This window comes from Centropristis striata, chromosome 2 (assembly GCF_030273125.1).
Source record: "Centropristis striata isolate RG_2023a ecotype Rhode Island chromosome 2, C.striata_1.0, whole genome shotgun sequence".
In the NCBI taxonomy this organism is placed as follows: Eukaryota; Metazoa; Chordata; class Actinopteri; order Perciformes; family Serranidae; genus Centropristis; species Centropristis striata.
Genome location: NC_081518.1, coordinates 17,939,357 through 17,959,130, shown reverse-complemented (window position 1 = coordinate 17,959,130; position 19,774 = coordinate 17,939,357). Strand labels below are relative to the sequence as shown.

The window sequence follows — 19,774 nt, the reverse complement described above, 5'->3', positions numbered from 1 at the left end:
GTTTTACTTTGAAAGCTATAACCGGATGTACATTTCTTCTGGCTGGTTTGACATCTCTGGTTACGGTTCTCCGTGTATTTCAGGCTATCCATTCAAATTCTTACAAATTAGATTTAACCCCACTGCCAAAGACAGATGTGGGCTGTCGCACGGCCGTAGAGGTCTGACGGTGAACAATAACTGGCAGAGTTGTCACAAACCTCTGACTCGCCAGCTGGAGGCTGTTTGGTAAATGATGCTGGCATTACATAGCACGTTTCATTCATTTTGGCTAACGCTAGCTGTGCAGCAGTGGTCCTGATTGCTAACGTTAAGTAACTCAGCTACAGTAGAGAGATAACATTACAGTGTGTCAACCATTTAGCTAGTGTAGCTTCTGTTTGTCTACTAAGTGAAATACGCGAGTGTAGGAAGGTAACCTAGCGTTAACTTTGACTACCTATTATGGATTATAAAGATAAAGCGAAGGAAGTAGGTGACTGTCTGCTGAGCTACAAGAGGGATGAGTCCGGCTGGAAAGTCTGCAAGAAATCGGTAAATGTTTGCTGTTATTATTGTCTGATATTACACTGTACCAATCTATCCACTTGGCCCTGGTACATGCTGTTCTCCGGTATGATTATGATGAGCCGACGGGTAGCTTCATTGATAAATATGACTTTATGTGGCCTTGCAGGTAATGTTAGCTCACCTGTGAGGGCAGCAGGACAGGCTGAGCAACTTTTACACAACTTCACCTTTTTGTTTTCCAGCCCATGCACCAAGCAAATGCAGAAGAAGAGCACAATTATATTACTCTTCAGTTGTTGTTGATCTCAACTGACTGAAATTTGCCACTTTAATTCAATTATACACACTTTTTGCACCGTTGCATCTGGGGCTGGGCGATATGGACCAAAAGTCATAGCTCGATATATTTAGGCTGAATATCGATATACGAAATATATCCCGATATTTTTATCGCAAAGTGAGAGCAAATGTTCAGTAAAAGTCAAATATGACATATGACATGTCACAGGTGAACATAAATACTGTACACCAACAGGAGTACTTTTTTTCAAATCAAAGCTCCGTAAAGGGTACATTTAAGTAAAAAAATATCGAAATAGCCGATGAAATAAAATGGCACAATCTTATCCTGAAATAGTTGATGATGAAGTTTTTTATTTTGCACAATAATAAGACAAAAATAAAAAAATAAAGAAATAACAACAAAAGGAAGGTGCAAGGTAGCGACAAGAAACCCAAAAGGGCTTATATAGGGCCTCTACCTATATTAAAAATTCACAAGTTAATTTAAAAAAAGTATGTAGTAACTATGAATATAAATAAATTGTGTATATATATATATATATATATATATATATATATATATGTATATATATATATATATATATATATATATATATATGTATATAGATATATATATATATATATATGTATATAGATATATAACTACGCACTAAAAGTAAGGCAATTTGTGTTTGGTAGATTATTTTGTTGTTGTAACAATGCTTTTTGGCAATAAATCTTATACCGTTGGAAAGCCTGAAGCCTCCCCTTTGAAAAGGTACCACATGTGTAAGGAACATCCATTTGTGGGATTAGCAGCAGAGCTGAGTGTGTAGGTTGCACCAAAGAAAAATGTGCCAAATCTTCTCTGCCAATAAAAGAATGCTACTTTGCCATTGACTCTTGTTTGGCGTTTTTTAGATTGGATGATTGAAGTTTGAAGAAACAAGACATATTGCCAATATAGGTTATAGTGTATATATATATATACATATTTTGGGCTTTATTGATAGGACAGAGTGAAGGGGGAGACAGAGGGGAAGACATGCGGGAAAGGGCTCCGAGTCAGATTCAAATCCAGACCATATCGAATATATCGATAAAGTTAAAAAAAATGTCTTTCTTTATATATAAATGTTGCCCTTACTAGGGTTTGCCATATTTAATTATTTTGCAATGTTCATTTTTCTTTTCTCATATAAATATATTTATTTCAGAAAAAGATTGCCCTATTTTATTTCATAGGCTATTTTTATTTAAGATATTTTTTTTATTTAAATGTGCACTTTATGGAGGTTTGATTTTTAAAAAAGGCACTCCTGTTGTTATACAGTATTTATGTTCACTTAAATAAAGGGTTTCAATAAAACTACTTGTGACATGTCATATTTGACTTTGACTGAACATTTGCTCTCACTTTCCGATAAAAATATCGGGATATATATCGTTTATCGATCTTCAGCCTAAACATATTGGGATGCAACTTTTGGTTCATATCGCCCAGCCCTAGTAGGTAGCCTAATTTTAGATTTGTTTAGATAATTTGTGTAACATGTTATATGTAATAAAAAATGTTTTTTTCCTTGAGAGCTGATATAATATGCGTGGTACAGACATTTGTGCAAACAGTATGCACATGTGTATTTTACCCTTATTGTTATTAAAGATTAATATTATTGGGAGGTGTTTTTTTTTTTTTTTTTTTTACAGCTTTAAAACCATTTTAATTTGAATGCACTGCTAACTTTTACCTAGCATCACACTGCCAGATGGTTTTATCACACAGAACCATCTGAGAAGCTGATTGGAAACTTTTTTGAAAAGAGCAGCCAGAAACTTAAAAATAATACCTGTTAGTTGATTGGATGAACCATCCGTCTGTCAACGTCAAACACCTTCTGTGCTGAAACCATTCTGGAGAAAAGTAAAAGCCTACAATGCTGTTCTCTGCTTTTCTTTTAATGAAGAAATACTCTTCATTACTGATATGTTACATTCACCTCTCTGTGTCGTCTCTGTGTCGTCACACATGTGGAGCTGCCAGTAGCTCCAAACAGGACACTGATTGGCTGGACCCATGGCCAAACAGCGTGTTGTGTCACTCAAAAACATTACCTGCGTGGCAACATGAATTTTTAGTTGTCCTAGTTAAGGGCTAAGTAGTGCCAGCGATACTGAACACACTGTAAAAGCTATGGACAATGGTCAGCCACTGGTGCTCAGTAATGGCTCTCAGCCTGGTGTATCAACTGATAGTGACCTCTTTGTTACTTTAGGAAGAGTGCACAAAGACATAAGTTATGACTTATTTTGTTGTTTTGAAATATGCTGTGTGTCAGATAGAACAGCATGTTACAGGGCCATTCTTAGCACTAAGGCAAATGTTACTGACTGTAAATTTCCTGTTTTCTTTGACAGAATGACGTGATTGTGTCTTGGCGTCCCTCATCTGAGTTCCCTGGGAATGTGTGAGAGATCATCTTCTTATCTTTCTCATATAGTTTTGATCAGGCCTGGAGTGGCTAATTGGGAGAACTTGGAAAATTGCTGATGGGTCAGCCTGGTTTAAGGGCACGAGGGCTGGTGTACAACTACATCACTGAGTTGAAATAGATGAAGCGATACCACAAATTTTCTGCCTCCAGAGGTAGTCACAGAGGTCGAAAATTGGCTGTTGGAAGTGGGACCACTATGAATGGGCCATCCCGGCAATTCCCGGGATATTTGACGTTGTGCGTGATGTATAACACACCTCCCACTTGGTCCGACAGTCATCAAATCACTGCTCAATGCGGTCGCCGTCGCTAACTTGGCACAGCGCCTGCTGCTTATTGTAAACAAACCAGCATGCTAACTGTGCACAGGGCCTGCCGCTTATTGTAAACAAACCAGCATGCTAACTGTGCACAGCGCCTGCCGCTTATTGTAAACAAACCAGCATGCTAACTGTGCACAGCACCTGCCGCTTATTGTAAACAAACCAGCATGGCTAACTGTGCACAGCGCCTGCTGCTTATTGTAAACAAATCAGCATGGCTAACTGTGCACAGAGTGTCCGGTTCTTGTTGTAAACAAACAGAGATCGCTAAGTGAACACCTCCTGCTGCAGCACATACATACTGTACTGCTACAGAGGTAACTGTTAGCCTGTTAGTACTGCTGCTGCTCTTTTGCATGCCACTCTCGTCTCCTCCTACAATCCTCCACCTTGTTCCGCAACGCCGGACTGCATTATGAAACGGTACGAATATCACGCCTTTGCGGGATCACTATGAACACCCTAAGGTGAAAAGCCGGCACAGATCTTTCCGGCAATATAGGACATTTGCGGGACGGCACTGTGAAGGGGCTACAATGAATTATGAATGTAAATAAAAACAGAATACAGTGATTTGCAAATCTAATAAACCCAATTCCCAATAGAACATAAACAATGTATCAGATGTTGAAATTTAGTCATTTTACCATTTCATGGAAGAGCAAATGAATTAGGCTTCTTCTTTGCATGACCCAGCTTTAACTTGCATTTGTGTCTGCAGATCACAGACCGTGATCTCTGAAGTGTTCCTGAGCCTAGCAGGGATTTCCAGTGGAGAATCCTGGTTGTTTTTAATGCAGTGCTGCCAGGGGGCCGGAAGATCACCAGCATCTCCCTTGCGCACAGAGCAGAATCTTTTGATAATATTATACACTGTAGATGGTGGCATCTTCAAAGTCTTTGCAGTTTTACGTTGAGGAACATTTTTCTGAAATTGTTCCACAATTTTTAGGTGCAATTTGTCGCAGATTGGTGAAACTTTGCTTATCTTTACATCTGAAAGGCTCTGCCTCTCTGAAATGCTCCTGTTATACCCAGTCATGGTGCTGACCTGCTGTCAGTTAACATAATTAGTTGTCAAATGCTCCTCTAGTTGTTTTTGGTTTGTGCCAATTACTTTTCCAGCCTTTTAAAGCCCCTGTCCCAACTTTTTGCCCTCTGCCACCAAGGTGAGATAATATTTTCCATGAAATGGTAAAATGTCCGCTTCAACTTCTGATATGTTGTTTATGTTCTATTAGGAATAAAATATGGGTTTATGAGATTTGCAGATGATTGCATTCTGTTTTTATTCATGTTTTACGCAATGTCACAACTTAATTGGAGTTGAGGGTTTTGTATATAAAAATGCATAAATAAGTAAAAATAAATAATTAAGTTATATATATATATATATATGATTACCATGCCTATAATTGTAATCTGAAATTAATAGGAATCTCAGGGATTATATGAGATTTCAGAATGCTTTAATTTTTAAATTATACATCAGAATGTCAATCAGCTGAGGGACACCCTGAAGATGTCCAGTCACTGTCCACCTAAAGTAGAATGAGTATCTTACTGTGGACGGTTTGCATATAATTATAATCTGAATTTGGCAAAGAGATGTGTCCTTTTAATAAGAGTTAAAAATAATTTAATTGACAATCTGAGGAAGTGTACTCACTTTTAAATTGACCTTTGTAAATGTACTCTGACTAGGCTATTCACAGTTGAAATACTAGTGTCAAGAAGAGTCTCAAAGCTTGATTCCCCCCCCCCCCCTTTATTATTAATTTCGTTTTACTTGTTTTCTTGGACATACATGTGTGCCTTTATTCATGTTTTCATAAATGACACGCCCTTTTTTAAGGAGTTTGTAAAGTGAACCGGAACATTGCTTTTATTTTGAAGGTTTTGTTTTTAAATTTTGACCGCCACCTCAGGGGCTGGGGGCTATCTGACCAACAAGACCAACTCAGTGCCGTTGAAAGAGACCAACTAAAACGTGTATCATTAATTTATTTGATTTGTGTAACTGCAATGTCCTTGATACAGGCTACCAAGCTAACGCTGGAGCTAACGGGCAAGCACTAGCCCGCTAGCGATAGCTTACAATAAAGTCCAACATTAACATGTTACGTTCAGTCTTAATATGAATGTACACTGTAAAAAATATTTGTAGAAATTACAGTAAAACACTATCAAATTGCATGAGAAATAGGGTGTAAAATAAAATATTGCATATCACCATAAGAGACACTTTTAATTACCGTAAATCAAGGAATAGTACAAAACTTTTAAAAAACTTTTGAAAACACACTTTTACTGTAAAAATATAATTTTTTTTTATGTGAAATTAATGGAGAAATCCCATATTGTCACAAGGACACATTTACCCTAAAAATAAAGGGACTACTCAGTCTAAATTACAGTTTTTGCTGATATTCACATATACATTTACAGTAGAAAACCCACTCTGTAATTTTTACTGTGAAGTTCTGGCAACCACAGCTGCCGGTGTTTTACCGTAAATTAAACAGATTTTTTTTTTACAGCGTAGACATAAAATTAAAAATTTTATATCACCGTAGTAGATGCTTTTATTAACCATAAATCAAGGAATAGTAGAAAACTTTTAAACTGTTAGAAAACACAAAGTTTCTTTCATGTAAAATTAAAGGAGAAATGCCATATTTTCACTTGGACACAATTACCCTAAAAATAAAGGGATTATTCAGTCAAAATTATAATTTTTGATAATATTTACATTTAAATTTACAGTGGAAAAAACCCACTCACTGTAACTTTTACGGTGAAATTCTGGCAACCACAGCTGCCAGTATTTTACTGTAAATTTTTTTACAGTAAAATTTTTCCATAGTGATCAAAATGAGCAGCACAGATGTGTTGTAGAGACATGTAGTCTGCCATTGGTATTATAGTTGCCCAGAGGGCGGAGACATATACAGACGTTAGCAGTGACGCAATGACAGGGCTCTAGAGCCTGTGGAAAAGCAAACAGGTTCGGAGCAGGTTCGCAAGTTGAACTAACTTCTAACCACACAAGCACTGGCCAGGCTCCGGCTCACGGTTGAAAAACCCTACGTGACCCCTGGCACTGGGGTTTAATCTGGCTGAATCTGAGTCCAACTGATACAAACACAACAACAATGCAATCTTTAGTTGATTAAAATTTGGTTTATTGGCTGGCTTCGTGTAAGCGACCAGAAAAAGCAAAAGCAAAAGCAACCAGCCATATTTTCTCTGAGGCATCAACAATTAATGAAACAATAAGCCTTGATCTCTTTAACAGATCAATGTTTTTTTTGTTTAACCCTGCACAACATACACCCCTTCTCATGCACAACATGGGGCAAAAATGATGTTTCTGTGCTCTATCTTTTGATATCAACTTATTTTATGATTGAATATTCCAAGTATTGTTTAAATATACTGTTTTTGATAACAACAGATAATTATTTCCATTTTGCCTCTCATACTTTTATGAAGAAAATAAGTTTTTGTATTACTACATTGCTAACTTCTTGGCTAAGTAGCTTGCTAAGCTAAGTACTTGGCCAAGAAGTTAGCTTAGCAAGCTATGCTAAAAACTTAGCCAAGAAGTTAGTAGTGACACAAAAAGGGATTTTATTAAAACATGAATAAAGGAAAACATAAAATTAGGATGTATGATGATCAAAAACAAACTAATTGAGGAAAACCTGGAATACTGAATGATGAAAATAATTTTTTGCAAAGATAGGCTATATAGCATAAAAACTCACTTAAGACCCATGTTGTGCATCAAAGGGTTAAGGTGACCTCCTCCCTCCAGCAAATGTTTTCCCTTATCCTCCAGAATAATGTTAAAGCTTCCATGCATTTCTATTCATGGCGATCATGATGTTTACCACTACCAAAGACTGGTGATCTCCAACAACCGAACAACTACAGGGGCATCACTTTATCTGCCATTGCCTCGAAAGTCTACAACTCTCTTCTTCTGAACAGGATAACTCCTCACCTTGACCCGATTCTTCGAAGGAACCAAAACAGGTTCCGGAAGAAAAGATCCACCCTCCCACAGATTCTAGCAATAAGGCGAATCATTGAGGAACTAAAGGTCTCAAAGAGGAGAGGCACCATCATCTTTGTAGACTTCTCAAAGGCTTTTGGCAGTGTGAACAGAGCAGCCATGATGCACATCCTCCATAATTATGGAATCCCTGAGCGGATCGTTAAAGCCATAGCCATAATGTATGAAAACCCCACCAGCTTCGTTCAGAGCCACGATGGCCCAACAACAGAATTCCCAACTACAGCGGGAATTCTCCAAGGTGACACGCTTGCACCTTTCTTGTTCGTCATCGTGGTGGACTATGCTCTGCGGCAATCAGTGGACAACATCAAAGACCACGGCCTCATGGTTGGAAGAAGATCTGGTCGCCAGAGCGAGAAATGTCTGACCGACCTCGACTATGCGGATGATGTCGCCCTGACCGCAGAACACGCATCATCTGCCCAGACTCTGCTCATCTCATTTGAAGAGGTCGCTGCCAAAGTAGGACTCAAGCTAAATTCCAAGAAAACAGAATGCATGCTGATGAATGAGGACCCTATCCACCCTATCACATCAAAGGATGGATCACACATCAAGGAAGACAAGGACTTTAAATATCTTGGTTCATATGTGGCTGACAGCAGAAAGGACTTTCTAGCCAGAAAGGGACAAGCCTGGAATGCCTGCTACAAACTCCCCGGAGTCTGGCAGTCCGGCATTTCAACCTCGATCAAGGTCTTTTTCTTCAGGGCCTGTGTTGAAAGCATCCTGCTATATGGTGCTGAGACCTGGACTATGAAGAAGGAACTACAAGACCGGCTTGATGGCACATATACAAGACTCCTCGTGTGTGTCAGAAACATCTCCTGGAAAACTCATCCAACCAAAGAGCAAATCTATGGTGAACTGCCGCCTATAACAACAACTGTAGCACGTCGAAGAGTGATCTTTGCTGGTCACTGCTATCGTGCCAAGGATCAAGTAATATCCGACATCCTGCTATGGCGGCTCCCCCAATCGTCCAGAGGTACCAAGCCTCATACATATCCTGACACAATCTCCAGGGACACCGGACTTACAATCCAGGAACTGGGAGCAGCAATGGCCGACAGGACCCGATGGAAAGACGTGTCATCTAGGATCTCGACGACAGTCGAAGGATGATGATGATGATGATGATGTTTAATATTGTTATTACTTGTTAATTTCAGAAACCATGCAAAGTACTTAACATGGTTTTAGAACAAGTTTCTGACAAGTAGGGACAGATAAATCCATGACAGTAGAACTGGACTTTTAGACTTTAATTTCCTGGCCCATTATATCTAAATATCTTTTTTTAGAAATAAGTTGTGTGTAATGTTTAAGGAAGGTATTGTCTACATTTTTTTTATGGTTTTCCAAGGCTTGAAACACAAGTATGTGCAGAGAAGAAGAAACTGCCTTTTTATCTGTGTACAGGGGTTAAATCATTTGCCTGTCCAATGCATGAATCTCATTTCCAGCAGAGTCATGCCTTAATAATCTGCTCTCCTGAATGTATTCTGTCATCTGACTTCCTCTGCAGTTATAAGGGGGAGGGGATTGTCAGTGGCAGCCCGGAGAAAGTGTGGGAGTGTCTGAAACCAGTACCCAATGGGCTCCGAGTCAAGTGGGACAACAATGTCAAAAAGTTTGAGCTTTTGGAACAAATCACAGAGGTTTGGGACTAATTTTTCTCTTCATAGTAAATGATGTTTTGTTATGGTCATTAATGTTCACCCTATACAGTTAACACATTTCTTTCAATGTCCATCAAAGAGCCTGACTTATTTTAAAGCTGCACCAGGTACTTAACATATTAGTGGCTTCAAATGGCAATAAAACTGTTTAGGATCTGTAACTGTGAAATGCTAGTTAGGTCATACCAGTAAACTGACTCATGGTTTAATATCCCAACTGGTCATTAAGCATTATACCACACAAGGTTATTATAGTAAACAAAAACTAACGAAACAAGGAAAACTAGAATTGAAAAAACATTTATGTTAACTGAAATAAAAAAAAAACAATAACTAACTGAAACTGTATTTTGTGGTTACAAAACTAACTAAAACTAACTAAAATTATAGTGAAAATGTCTTTAATTTTCGTCTTTGTCAACTTTTTTCATACGTAAACCTTTTTGGTTGATATGAAATCTATTTCATCTATCTGGTTTTATGACTTAATAAATTTATTGGAGCTGAGATGGATCAGACAAAAGAAAATAAAGGCAACATTTATTGCGACCTTATTGAATCTGGCACCCAACAAATACCCCATTACAAGAAACCATAACTAATAAAAACTAAACAAAAACTAAAGCATTTAAAAATAAATAAATACTAAGCTAAAACTATCAAACTCACTCTAAAAACTCATTAAAACGAACTGAATTTGAAAACAAAAATTGACAACTAAATTAAAACTAAAACTAATGAACAATCCAAAACTATTATACTTATCTTATAGACTTATCTCTCTGTCTCTCTCATTTATCTCTTATTGAGTTTGCTTTGCCAGCCACTAAATTTGATCAGTCAGCAAAAACACACCTTCTTGAAAGAAAGAAAGAAAGAAAGAAAGAAAATCTTGCTTGTTGCAGCTTTAAATGCATACATGTGATACCAGAGGTGATATTTCTTTTTGCTTTGACTTTATTTGACTCCAGTCTTTGAGTACATTCCCTTGTCTCCCACTCTTGCACAGGACATCTCTGTCTGCCGAACAGTCACGCCGTCAGCAGCTATGGGTATCATAGCTCCACGAGACTTTGTAGATGTTATTTTAGTTAAGCAATACGAAGATGGCACCATTTCATCAAATGGTGCGTAACCATTCATTCTTGTTTCCTCTACTTCCTGTGCTTGTTTCTTTTTTACATTCTAAGATTCATCCTGCCATCCAGTGGCGCCTGGACTGTTTATTTTTAATGATTTGGATGCAAGGCTGTCTGAGATGCTTCAGATTGCCTACAGACAAAAAAAAATATGTCACACATTAAAGGTATAATATGCATTATATTCCTAAAAAACAAATTATAGACTTATACAAAAGCAATCCCTCTCAATAATAACTTATTTTTCTTTTCTTTTCTTATGTTGTTATGTTTGAAACATTTCTGGGTTTCAGTAAAGAGCCTTTGGGCCGACACGGGTCTGTAACCCCCGGCCAATAACTGCACGCAAAGTGTGCAGCCTGTGCTTAGACTCAAGTTGTCAAATGCTGTCACTTTGTCAGGCCCGTTTTTGATAATTGAGGTTGTAAATATTAGGGCTGGGCGATGTGGACCAAAAGTCATATCCCGATATATTTACGCTGAATATCGATATACGATATATATCCTGATATTTTTATCCCAAAATGAGAGCAACTGTTCAGTCAAAGTCAAATATGACATGTCACAAGTAGTTTATTAAAACTGTTTATTTAAGTGAACGTAAATACTGTAACAACTGGAGTACCTTTTTTTTTTTTTTTTTTTTTTTTTTTTAAATCAAAGCTCCATAAAGTGCACATTTAAATAAAAAATATCTTCAATAAAAATGGCCTATGAAATAAAATCTTTTTCTGAAATATATATATTTATATGAGAAAAGAATAACGAACATTACAAAATAACTAAATATGACAAACCCTAGTACTTTATTTCCTGATCAGGAACTTTTTGATGTCAGTCTCTGTTCAGTGCATGTCCACTTTGTTGGTAGTGCCGCTAGTGTTTAGTTACATTGTGTGGTGAGCCTTTTTGGGCTACTCCAAAATGATTTTGGTAAAATCATGGCTGTAACTGGCCAAGCACAGAGATGTGGTGTGTCCTCAGTGCCAGACAGTGTAGAACTGGTTGCCACTGTTTGCTGTTGGTGTGGTTTTATTGGCCAAACCTGTTCATGTAGCTTAAAGGATGATTTCAGTATATTACAATTTGGCTCGGTCATAAGTGCTATGTTATAATAACATTTTCTGTTTAATGTAAACACAGTAATGCAGAACGTACAAAGGACAAAAATAAAGGAAATATACAGATAAATGCAAAAAAAACTAGAAAAAACCACACTTGACACTTGCAAACTAATTCACATAGTTCTTACTGCAAATCAGGTGATATCAAATGTCCACCCATACGGTTTCCCATAAAGGTTGATAATTATTAATACTGAGTCATATTTTCTGCTCTGTCGACTGAATCTCCAGTACACGCCTGTTGAGCTGTATTCATTGGATACATTTATAAATTTTACACTGATGAGAGAGGAGGGTGAACCAAACCTTTTGTAAACATCCATCACACTACCTGCCCTGGTAGGACAGTGGTTTAAGTAGTCTGGATACATTGCTGGCCTGTTCACAATGTGATTAATCCTCTTACTGTTCATGTGCCTTTTCCCACTGGACTATCAGAGTGATATCGATCTTCTCATCTTATTCTCCGCAACAAAGCAAAGAAATGATTCCTTTAATTGAAATGAAAACCTACACTCTTAACATGGTTGTGAGCCAACCCCTCACATGACCAAAATGTAGACAAACAAGCATGTGTTTTCTGTCAAACAGCCACCAATATGAGTCACCCGAGCTGTCCTCCCCAGTCCGGCTATGTGAGAGGATTCAACCATCCGTGTGGTTGCATCTGTGTTCCCATCTCAGGGTGAGTATAGTAACACACATTTATTTAAGTTTCATTTTCTTTTTTTCTTATACCCTTTGGTCTGTCTGCTATGTTTTTTTGTAATTCTAGACTAATGTTTTAGAAACATGTCTCTTTTCTCAATAAAGTTGTTCAACAGAGACACACTCAACAAGTTCAGTGTGTGTTTGTTGAGGGTATTCTGCCCAGAGTTCAATTTCATTTTCACTGTACTTCTCTTTTTTTGCATTACATTTTCGCTTGTGTGTTTCTTTCAGAGAGCCCAACAAAACCCAGGTTTTCAGCTTCTTCCAGACAGACCTGGGTGGCTTCCTCCCTCGCTCCGTGGTCGACTCGTTCTTCCCCTCCAGCATGGCTGAGTTTTACAGCAACCTGGCCAAGGCTGTCAAATCTCTTAAGGACCTTTGACACCAAGAATTGAAAAACCTGCCTACTGACTGGTCAGGCCTATTGTTCATTCCATTTTAATAAGTCCAAATTTAACAGCAGTTAACACACTGAGATTATCAATTGCTTATTTCAAATACATCCAAATGAATTTATGCTTAATGTACATTCCTATACTGTTGTGGTACTGCAGGAGGGATCCAGTAAATGTTCAACAGTCAAGCCACTTATCTGAAGCAGTTTACCCATTGAGAAGTTCTAAAATAAGAATGAGGGCTTGCATTTGACAAAACCTACATCTCAAACTTCACCCATTCCCATCTTTGGGATCAATAAGTTTTCTCCAGTCTAAATAATTAGTAGTAGATGTAGAATCTATATTTGTACCCGTGCTACAGAACATCTTTACTTTTTACCACTATGATGAGACACTAGACATTTCATACTTCAGTGTGTATAGTAAACATGCATGTTGCATGGACCTTATTTACCCTGCTGGTATCAGGTTGGTTTGGAAAACTGACTCATACCTCATATTTAGTTGATTGTGTTCTACTTGTACTGCTATTTGATTATCTCCAACTCACCTGTAAACCATGAACATGAATATATGCCTCTTTAATCAGCTACACTGAAGCACAGGTGGGGTTGCATAGGTGGCCTTTTCAAACAAAAGCAGTTTTTTTCTTTCTGAACGAATGCCTTTTGAATAGGACATGTTTTGTGCTGCTCTATTGAGCAGAAATGTGTCTTTTTGCCCCTTTTTCTAATGGTATCAGTTTCTGAAGTACATTTCCCTTCCTTTTACTTAATATATAGTCCCTGGAATTCCTAATGCAGGTTTAAGTCTACATTCAAAGTAGCTGCCTGCAATTTAAAAGCTAGATTCTCAATGATTTTTGTGACCAACTGGGCTCACACTGCCACTTTTCCAGTTCAGTTATTTTCAGTAGCTTATACCGTAACTGATGTACTGTAATACTAAGTACTAGAATGACGTAATTTACTATCACGAAGATGATGAATTGTGGGAATGCATAAATATATCCAATGCAAGGAATCAAGACTAGAAAATAGTCTGGGTAAGCTATATATGTTAAATATGATATATAGATATGCTAGATGAATATAGATATGTTAAACTCCAACTAATGTCACTACAGACATCCGCAACCTGTGTCCAACATGGACTGCCATAAACAAAGTCAAAGTGTGGATACACACCATACACACCATAGTCAACAAAAATGCATTATATGCATAATACATTCAATTCAACCTTAAACATTTTCAATAACTTGAGGACGAGTTGCTCTGTCTCAGTTCAGAAATAATTTATTTGATGACTTAAGTTGCTAGTTACTTTACAAATTAAGATGTCTGCATATGAAATATATGAAGAGCTTATTAAATGATTATGTTTTAAATTAACTACCAATAATATATACAAGCAGAGGTGAAATTATTAATCGAATATCGAATAATTGATCCATTTTTGTGTGTTAAAAAAAAACAATCATTGTGAAGGTTTCACTTTGGCTTCTGTAATTTTGATTCTCAGAATTTGTTTGGATTTTTACAAACAAAACAAACAATTGTGAAAATAATAAGCAGATAAATCTACGAGTATCATTTTTAAAATGATCAAAAATTAGCTCCACCTCAACAGACTACAGTGGTAAAATGTTGCTTCACATTAAATGTTTCTCTTAATAATTTCAGAAAGAAAGTCAACTACTTGAAAAGGCACAAGACTGTACAGTTAAGGCAGTTAACCCTTTGATGCACAACATATTGACACGCCTTCTAATGCACAACATGGATCAAACATGACCCGCATTCATTCCCCATGTTATTTAATGCTGGCTGTGTGTTTCTGTGCTCTATCTTTTAATATTAACTTATTTATGATTGAATATTCCAATTATTCTTTAAATATCTTGTTTTTGACAACAACAGATCATTATTTCCATTTTGCTTCTCATACTTTATGAAGAAAAAAGTTTTTGTATTATTACATAGCTAACTACTTAGCTAAGTAGCTTGCTAAGCTAACTATTTAGCCAAGAAGTTAGCTAAGTAGTTAGCTTAGCAAGCTACTTAGCCAAAAAGTAAGCTAAGTATTTAGCTTAGCAAGCTACTTAGCTAAATACTTAGACAAGAAGTTTGCTAAGTAGTTAGCTTAGCTAAAAAATGGATATGGGTAATTTTTCCCCCACGTTGTGCATTAGAAGAGTAGTGACACAAAAAGGGATTTAATTAAAAGATTAATCAAGGAAAACATAAAATTAGGATGTATGGTGATCAAAAACAAACTATTTGAGGTAAACCTGGAATACTGAATGATGAAAATAATTTATTGCAAAGATATAGAACATAAAAACTCACTTAAGACCCATGTTGGGCATCAAAGGCTTAAATGTGTCACACTGTCTTTTTTTCTTTTGCTTTACATGTAGGTGAAGTCCAGTTTGTGGTAAGGCCCACTTGCTGTCTATACATTGTAGCCAATGGTAGTTCTGTATTGGGAAAAGAAATGGGAAATGTATTTGTGGAAACTGTAGTGGGATTGTACATAATGACACTATTTCCACTTTTCCAAATCTGGGCAGTTTTGAATCGCTATTTAGACCTTTAAGACACATGTAATACCTGGACAAAAGTCCATTTATTTATTTCTAAGTTTTCCTGTTATTCCATGTAAAGAGTCATTTTCAGGTTAGACACACCGACACTTCTCTGAACCTGCATACTAAAGTCAAAGCTTACAGCAATGAAGAAACACTTGACAGTATAAAAGTTGCTACTGCATTATATTTACATAGATATTATACAAAATATAAGTTATTTAGCATTAGCATTATTATTCAGGTATTTTAAAAATAGACTCCTCAAAAGTACTGTACTAATTTTAATGCTCATAGACTGAGAATCAGGTTGGTTGGCTGAATAGGGTAAATTGTTTTACTAGTCTTTGTTTAAGAGTATCAAGAATCCTTTTAACAGGTTTGTTGCTTTACCTGTAACATCGTTTTACCTCACAGTGTCGCCAGTAATCTCAATGAAAGACCTCTTAACTGCACCATGCTGTATGATGTTATTGCTTCCATGTGCATCTGGAGGCATTTCCATGTGTGTGTTGTTTAAATGGAGCCTGCACTTCTTTTTTTATGTGATTTTTTTCTCAATGTACAAACAGGTAGCTGCTAAAGTAGAAGAAACAAGGAATACAAAGTGAATGAAAACCAGAAAAGTGCAGATTTCTGGTATTCAAAGTAAATAAACACTGAAGAACCTTTTTGACGTCTTGACCCTGTCTCTGCCAGCTATTAACATGTATCTGAGACGTCCAATGACAGGCCTCTGCATTTACAAAAATTATGAAAATTTCAAACAAAAGAGAAAAATAGAAGTTTTCACTTATTTTTTTCAAAGTGTGAAGTCTAGTGAGTTGGTATGGAGTTACTCAGGGGTGATCACATGTCTTTGTTACAACTTGTTACTGCTGCTCCCCCAGTGGCGAGGCTCACGTGACACACTGAGACAGCTAAAGGCATCTGCAGGTCACGTACCTAATGAGCAAACATCTTTTATACTGTAGGAATGTTATCAAAGCCACCTGATAACATTTTTTTCATGGGAACATGTGTTGGACCGCAACCAAAAAGCTGCCGAATCACCAACAGTTTTTTCATTAGATTTCTATCCCTTTCTAAACGTTTGTTATTTTATCTATTCTATACTCTTATTGTTTGGCATTCATTGTGGACAGCAATGGAATATTTTAATTGTATAGGGATTGACTGTGCATTTGACAATAAATTACTTTGAACTTTGAAACACATTTTAAGCCATTCTCAAGTCATGTTTACTGTTAACTGAACCTGAATGTTAAGTTTGTAACAACTTTTTATCATCATTGGGAAAATGTTTTGCTTCAAAAGTTGGCTAAATATATACAGTGGGTACAGAAAGTATTCAGACCCCCTTAAATTGTTCACTCTTTGTTTCATTGTAGCCATTTGCTAAAATCATTTAAGTTCATTTTTTTTTCTCATTAATGTACACTTAGCACCCCATCTTGACAGAAAAAAACAAATGTAGATTTTTTTTATATAAAATAAAGAATTGACAAAAGTAAAAAGAAAGAAAGAAAAAAACAAAATTAAATTTCAAAATAATTCTGGTCGCCCCAAACTTCTTCCATTTAAGGATTATGGAGGCCACTGTGCTCTTAGGAACATTGAGTGCTGAAGAAATTATTCTGTAACCTTGCCACAATTCTGTCTCTGAGCTCTTCAGGCAGTTCCTTCGACCTCATGAGTCTGAAGCCCCGTTTACACGAAGGGAACACGCAGATATTTCCATGCGGTTTGGCCTCTCATTTACACGAAAACCCCGTTTTAACACGGAAAACGGTTATTTCTAAAAACTCCGGGCAAAGTGGAGAATTTTGAAAACTCCGGTTATGTGTTGTCGTGTCAACTGGGAGAAACGGGGTTTTAGGATCTCACGCTCATTCTAAATAGTTGTTTTGAAAGGAACAGGAAGTTGCTCGTGTTATTCGTTGTTGTTGATTCTGAGGATTCTGATTGGCTTGCATGGCTTTATCCTTCTCCCTACACTGCCGCCCATAGGTTTGGCATAGTTATAATGGCGCTCTAAGGCGTATTTATGCAGGTTGATGTAAATTACAACTTTTTTGAGAACGGAGGGGGGAAATATTTGTTTCTCTAAATACCCTGCTATGTATAAATGTGGCCTCTTTTGCTCTGACATGCACTGTGAGCTGTAAGGTCTTATATAGACAGGTGTGTGCCTTTCCTAATCAAGTCCAATCAGTTTAATTAAACACAGCTGGACTCCAATGAAGGAGTAGAAGCATCTCAAGGAGTATCAGAAGAAATGGACAGCATGAGAGTTAAATATACGAGTGTCACAGCAAAGGGTCTGAATAATGGCTGCAACTAACGATTATTTAAACGATTAATCGATTAGCTGTTTGGTCAATAAAATGTTGAAACATATCAATGAGTGTTTCCCAAACCACAAGATGACGTCCTCAAATCTCTTGTTTTGTCCACAAACCAAAGAGATATTCAGTTTATTGTCATAAAGGCACAAAGAAACCAGAAATATTCACATTGAAGAAGCTGAAATCAGAGAATTTGGACTTATTGTCTTTAAAAAACTGCTCAAACCAATTATTCGATTATCAAAATAGTTGACGATTAATTTAATAGTCGATTATTGTTCGATTAATTGTTGCAGCTCCAGTCTGAATACTTATAACCATGTGATATTTCATTTTTTCTTTTTTAATACATGTGCAAAAATTTCTAAATTTCTGTTTTTTTCTGTCAATATGGGGTGCTGAGTGTACATTATTGAGAAAAAAATGAACTTAAGTGATTTTATCAAATGGCTGCAATGAAACAAAGAGTGGAAAATTGAAGGGGGTCTGAATACTGTCTATACCCACTGTATATATATGTATATTGGAAGCATGTTCAATGTTTATTGCTTGTATTTTAACTTGGCCGGGACTCGATTAAAAAAAATAATCGAATTAATTAGAGGCTTAGTAGGTAGGTAGACCTTCTGTAAACTAGAATGCTTTGGTTTTTGAAGTAAAACACAATCCATGCTAGCTACCACACTAGCCGCTAGCTGCTATATGTTTTGCATTGAGGTGATACTTGAGGCTGGATGTGCTGCGGTGATATGTGAATTCCTTGTTGCATAGCAACACAACCATGCTCTTATCGACGCTTCCATCCGTTGGTTTTTTGTAACAAAATGTCCCATCATCCACGGGGCCAACCAAAGCGCTCTCATCAGCTTCTTCCTTCATGTTCACTGTGGTTTGTTGTTGTCTGAACTCATGAACGCTAGTTGGTGCTCCAGTATAATCGGTCCGCCTGAAACTCATCCAGTGAGAAACGTTCCACGGTGCAAAAATAAGTGCATTTAAAATGCCTCAATTTTTTTAACACGTTAATTTTTATGTAATCAATTCATCTTAATTAACGCGTTAAAGTCCCGGCCCTAGTTTCAACTTATTTTTACAAAATAAAGTGTCTAATCAGTTACACTGGAAGCAGTGAACATTAAACATGCTTGTGATTTGTTAACTGGTGCAGCAACATGCGATTCAGCATTGATTTTTCTGACCTCAGTGAACCAACAAGTAGCACACTGTGTCCAGAACAACGAGGTGGTCAAAGAGCATGTATACTATGACAGAACCAGTCCCAGTTAAACTCTAGATAGTTGTAGATTGTGACTGTGATGGTCTTTTTTGATCACTAATGAGACCAAATACCCAGAGTAAATTTTGTGTTCTGTGATTAAGATCCAGGTACCAATCCAAAGTCTCCTATCGTGCATGGTTTTGTTTCAGTTCAGACATCGTCTCCTGTGTTACACTAGTTGCAGGTTGTCCTGAGAATGCACCGTATTGGTTAATTTAATGTCAGAACAGAATATATGTAAAATGATGTTTATAATTTATTCCTTTTACTGACAGCGACTGCTGCTACTCTTGATATTTTTACATGAGTTTACATGTCTAGTCAAATCACATGAAACTGTTTATCATGTACTGGTCTGCACCCTGTTAGTTTTGTATTTCACCAGCATTAAAATGATTAATAAGAACATCTCGTTGTCCTCTTTTTTTCCTTTAGCAGTAAATAACACTTCAAAACTCACAAACTTGGAGAATGAAACGTCACATAGTCAGTGGCTCAGTTTTGGACAGTTTTATACACATTATTTAGAACTCCTACAGCATATGTAAGTAACTCTATAAACATTTCATTTGTAAATTAGTATATTTGAGTTGAGTTTGGTTTGATAAAGAACTAAAATGTGTCAAATTCAAAACTACTGAGCCAACTAGGGCTGTCCCAAAAAACATTTTTATGCTTATGATAGAGGCATAAATCTCAAAGAAAAATGACCAAATCTGCAATGGATGACGGGTCAGCCCTTGAGTAATTTACAGTTTTTCTCAGTGTCTTTGGTGCATTTCTCACATCACTATTAACATTTGCACAAC

The 19,774-nt window shown here is 36.8% G+C and overlaps 1 protein-coding gene across 1 annotated transcript; it reads left to right on the top strand.

Moving 5' to 3' along the window:
* The first annotated feature begins 43 nt into the window (after nucleotides 1–43).
* stard5 (StAR-related lipid transfer (START) domain containing 5) lies at nucleotides 44–19,371 on the top strand. Its single transcript, XM_059348739.1, has 6 exons — nucleotides 44–534; nucleotides 3,211–3,260; nucleotides 9,223–9,355; nucleotides 10,386–10,503; nucleotides 12,231–12,324; nucleotides 12,582–19,371. The coding sequence occupies exons 1-6, from the start codon at nucleotides 445–447 to the stop codon at nucleotides 12,730–12,732; spliced, it is 636 nt and encodes a 211-aa protein (XP_059204722.1). The 5' UTR covers nucleotides 44–444; the 3' UTR covers nucleotides 12,733–19,371.
* Nucleotides 19,372–19,774: the final 403 nt, after the last annotated feature.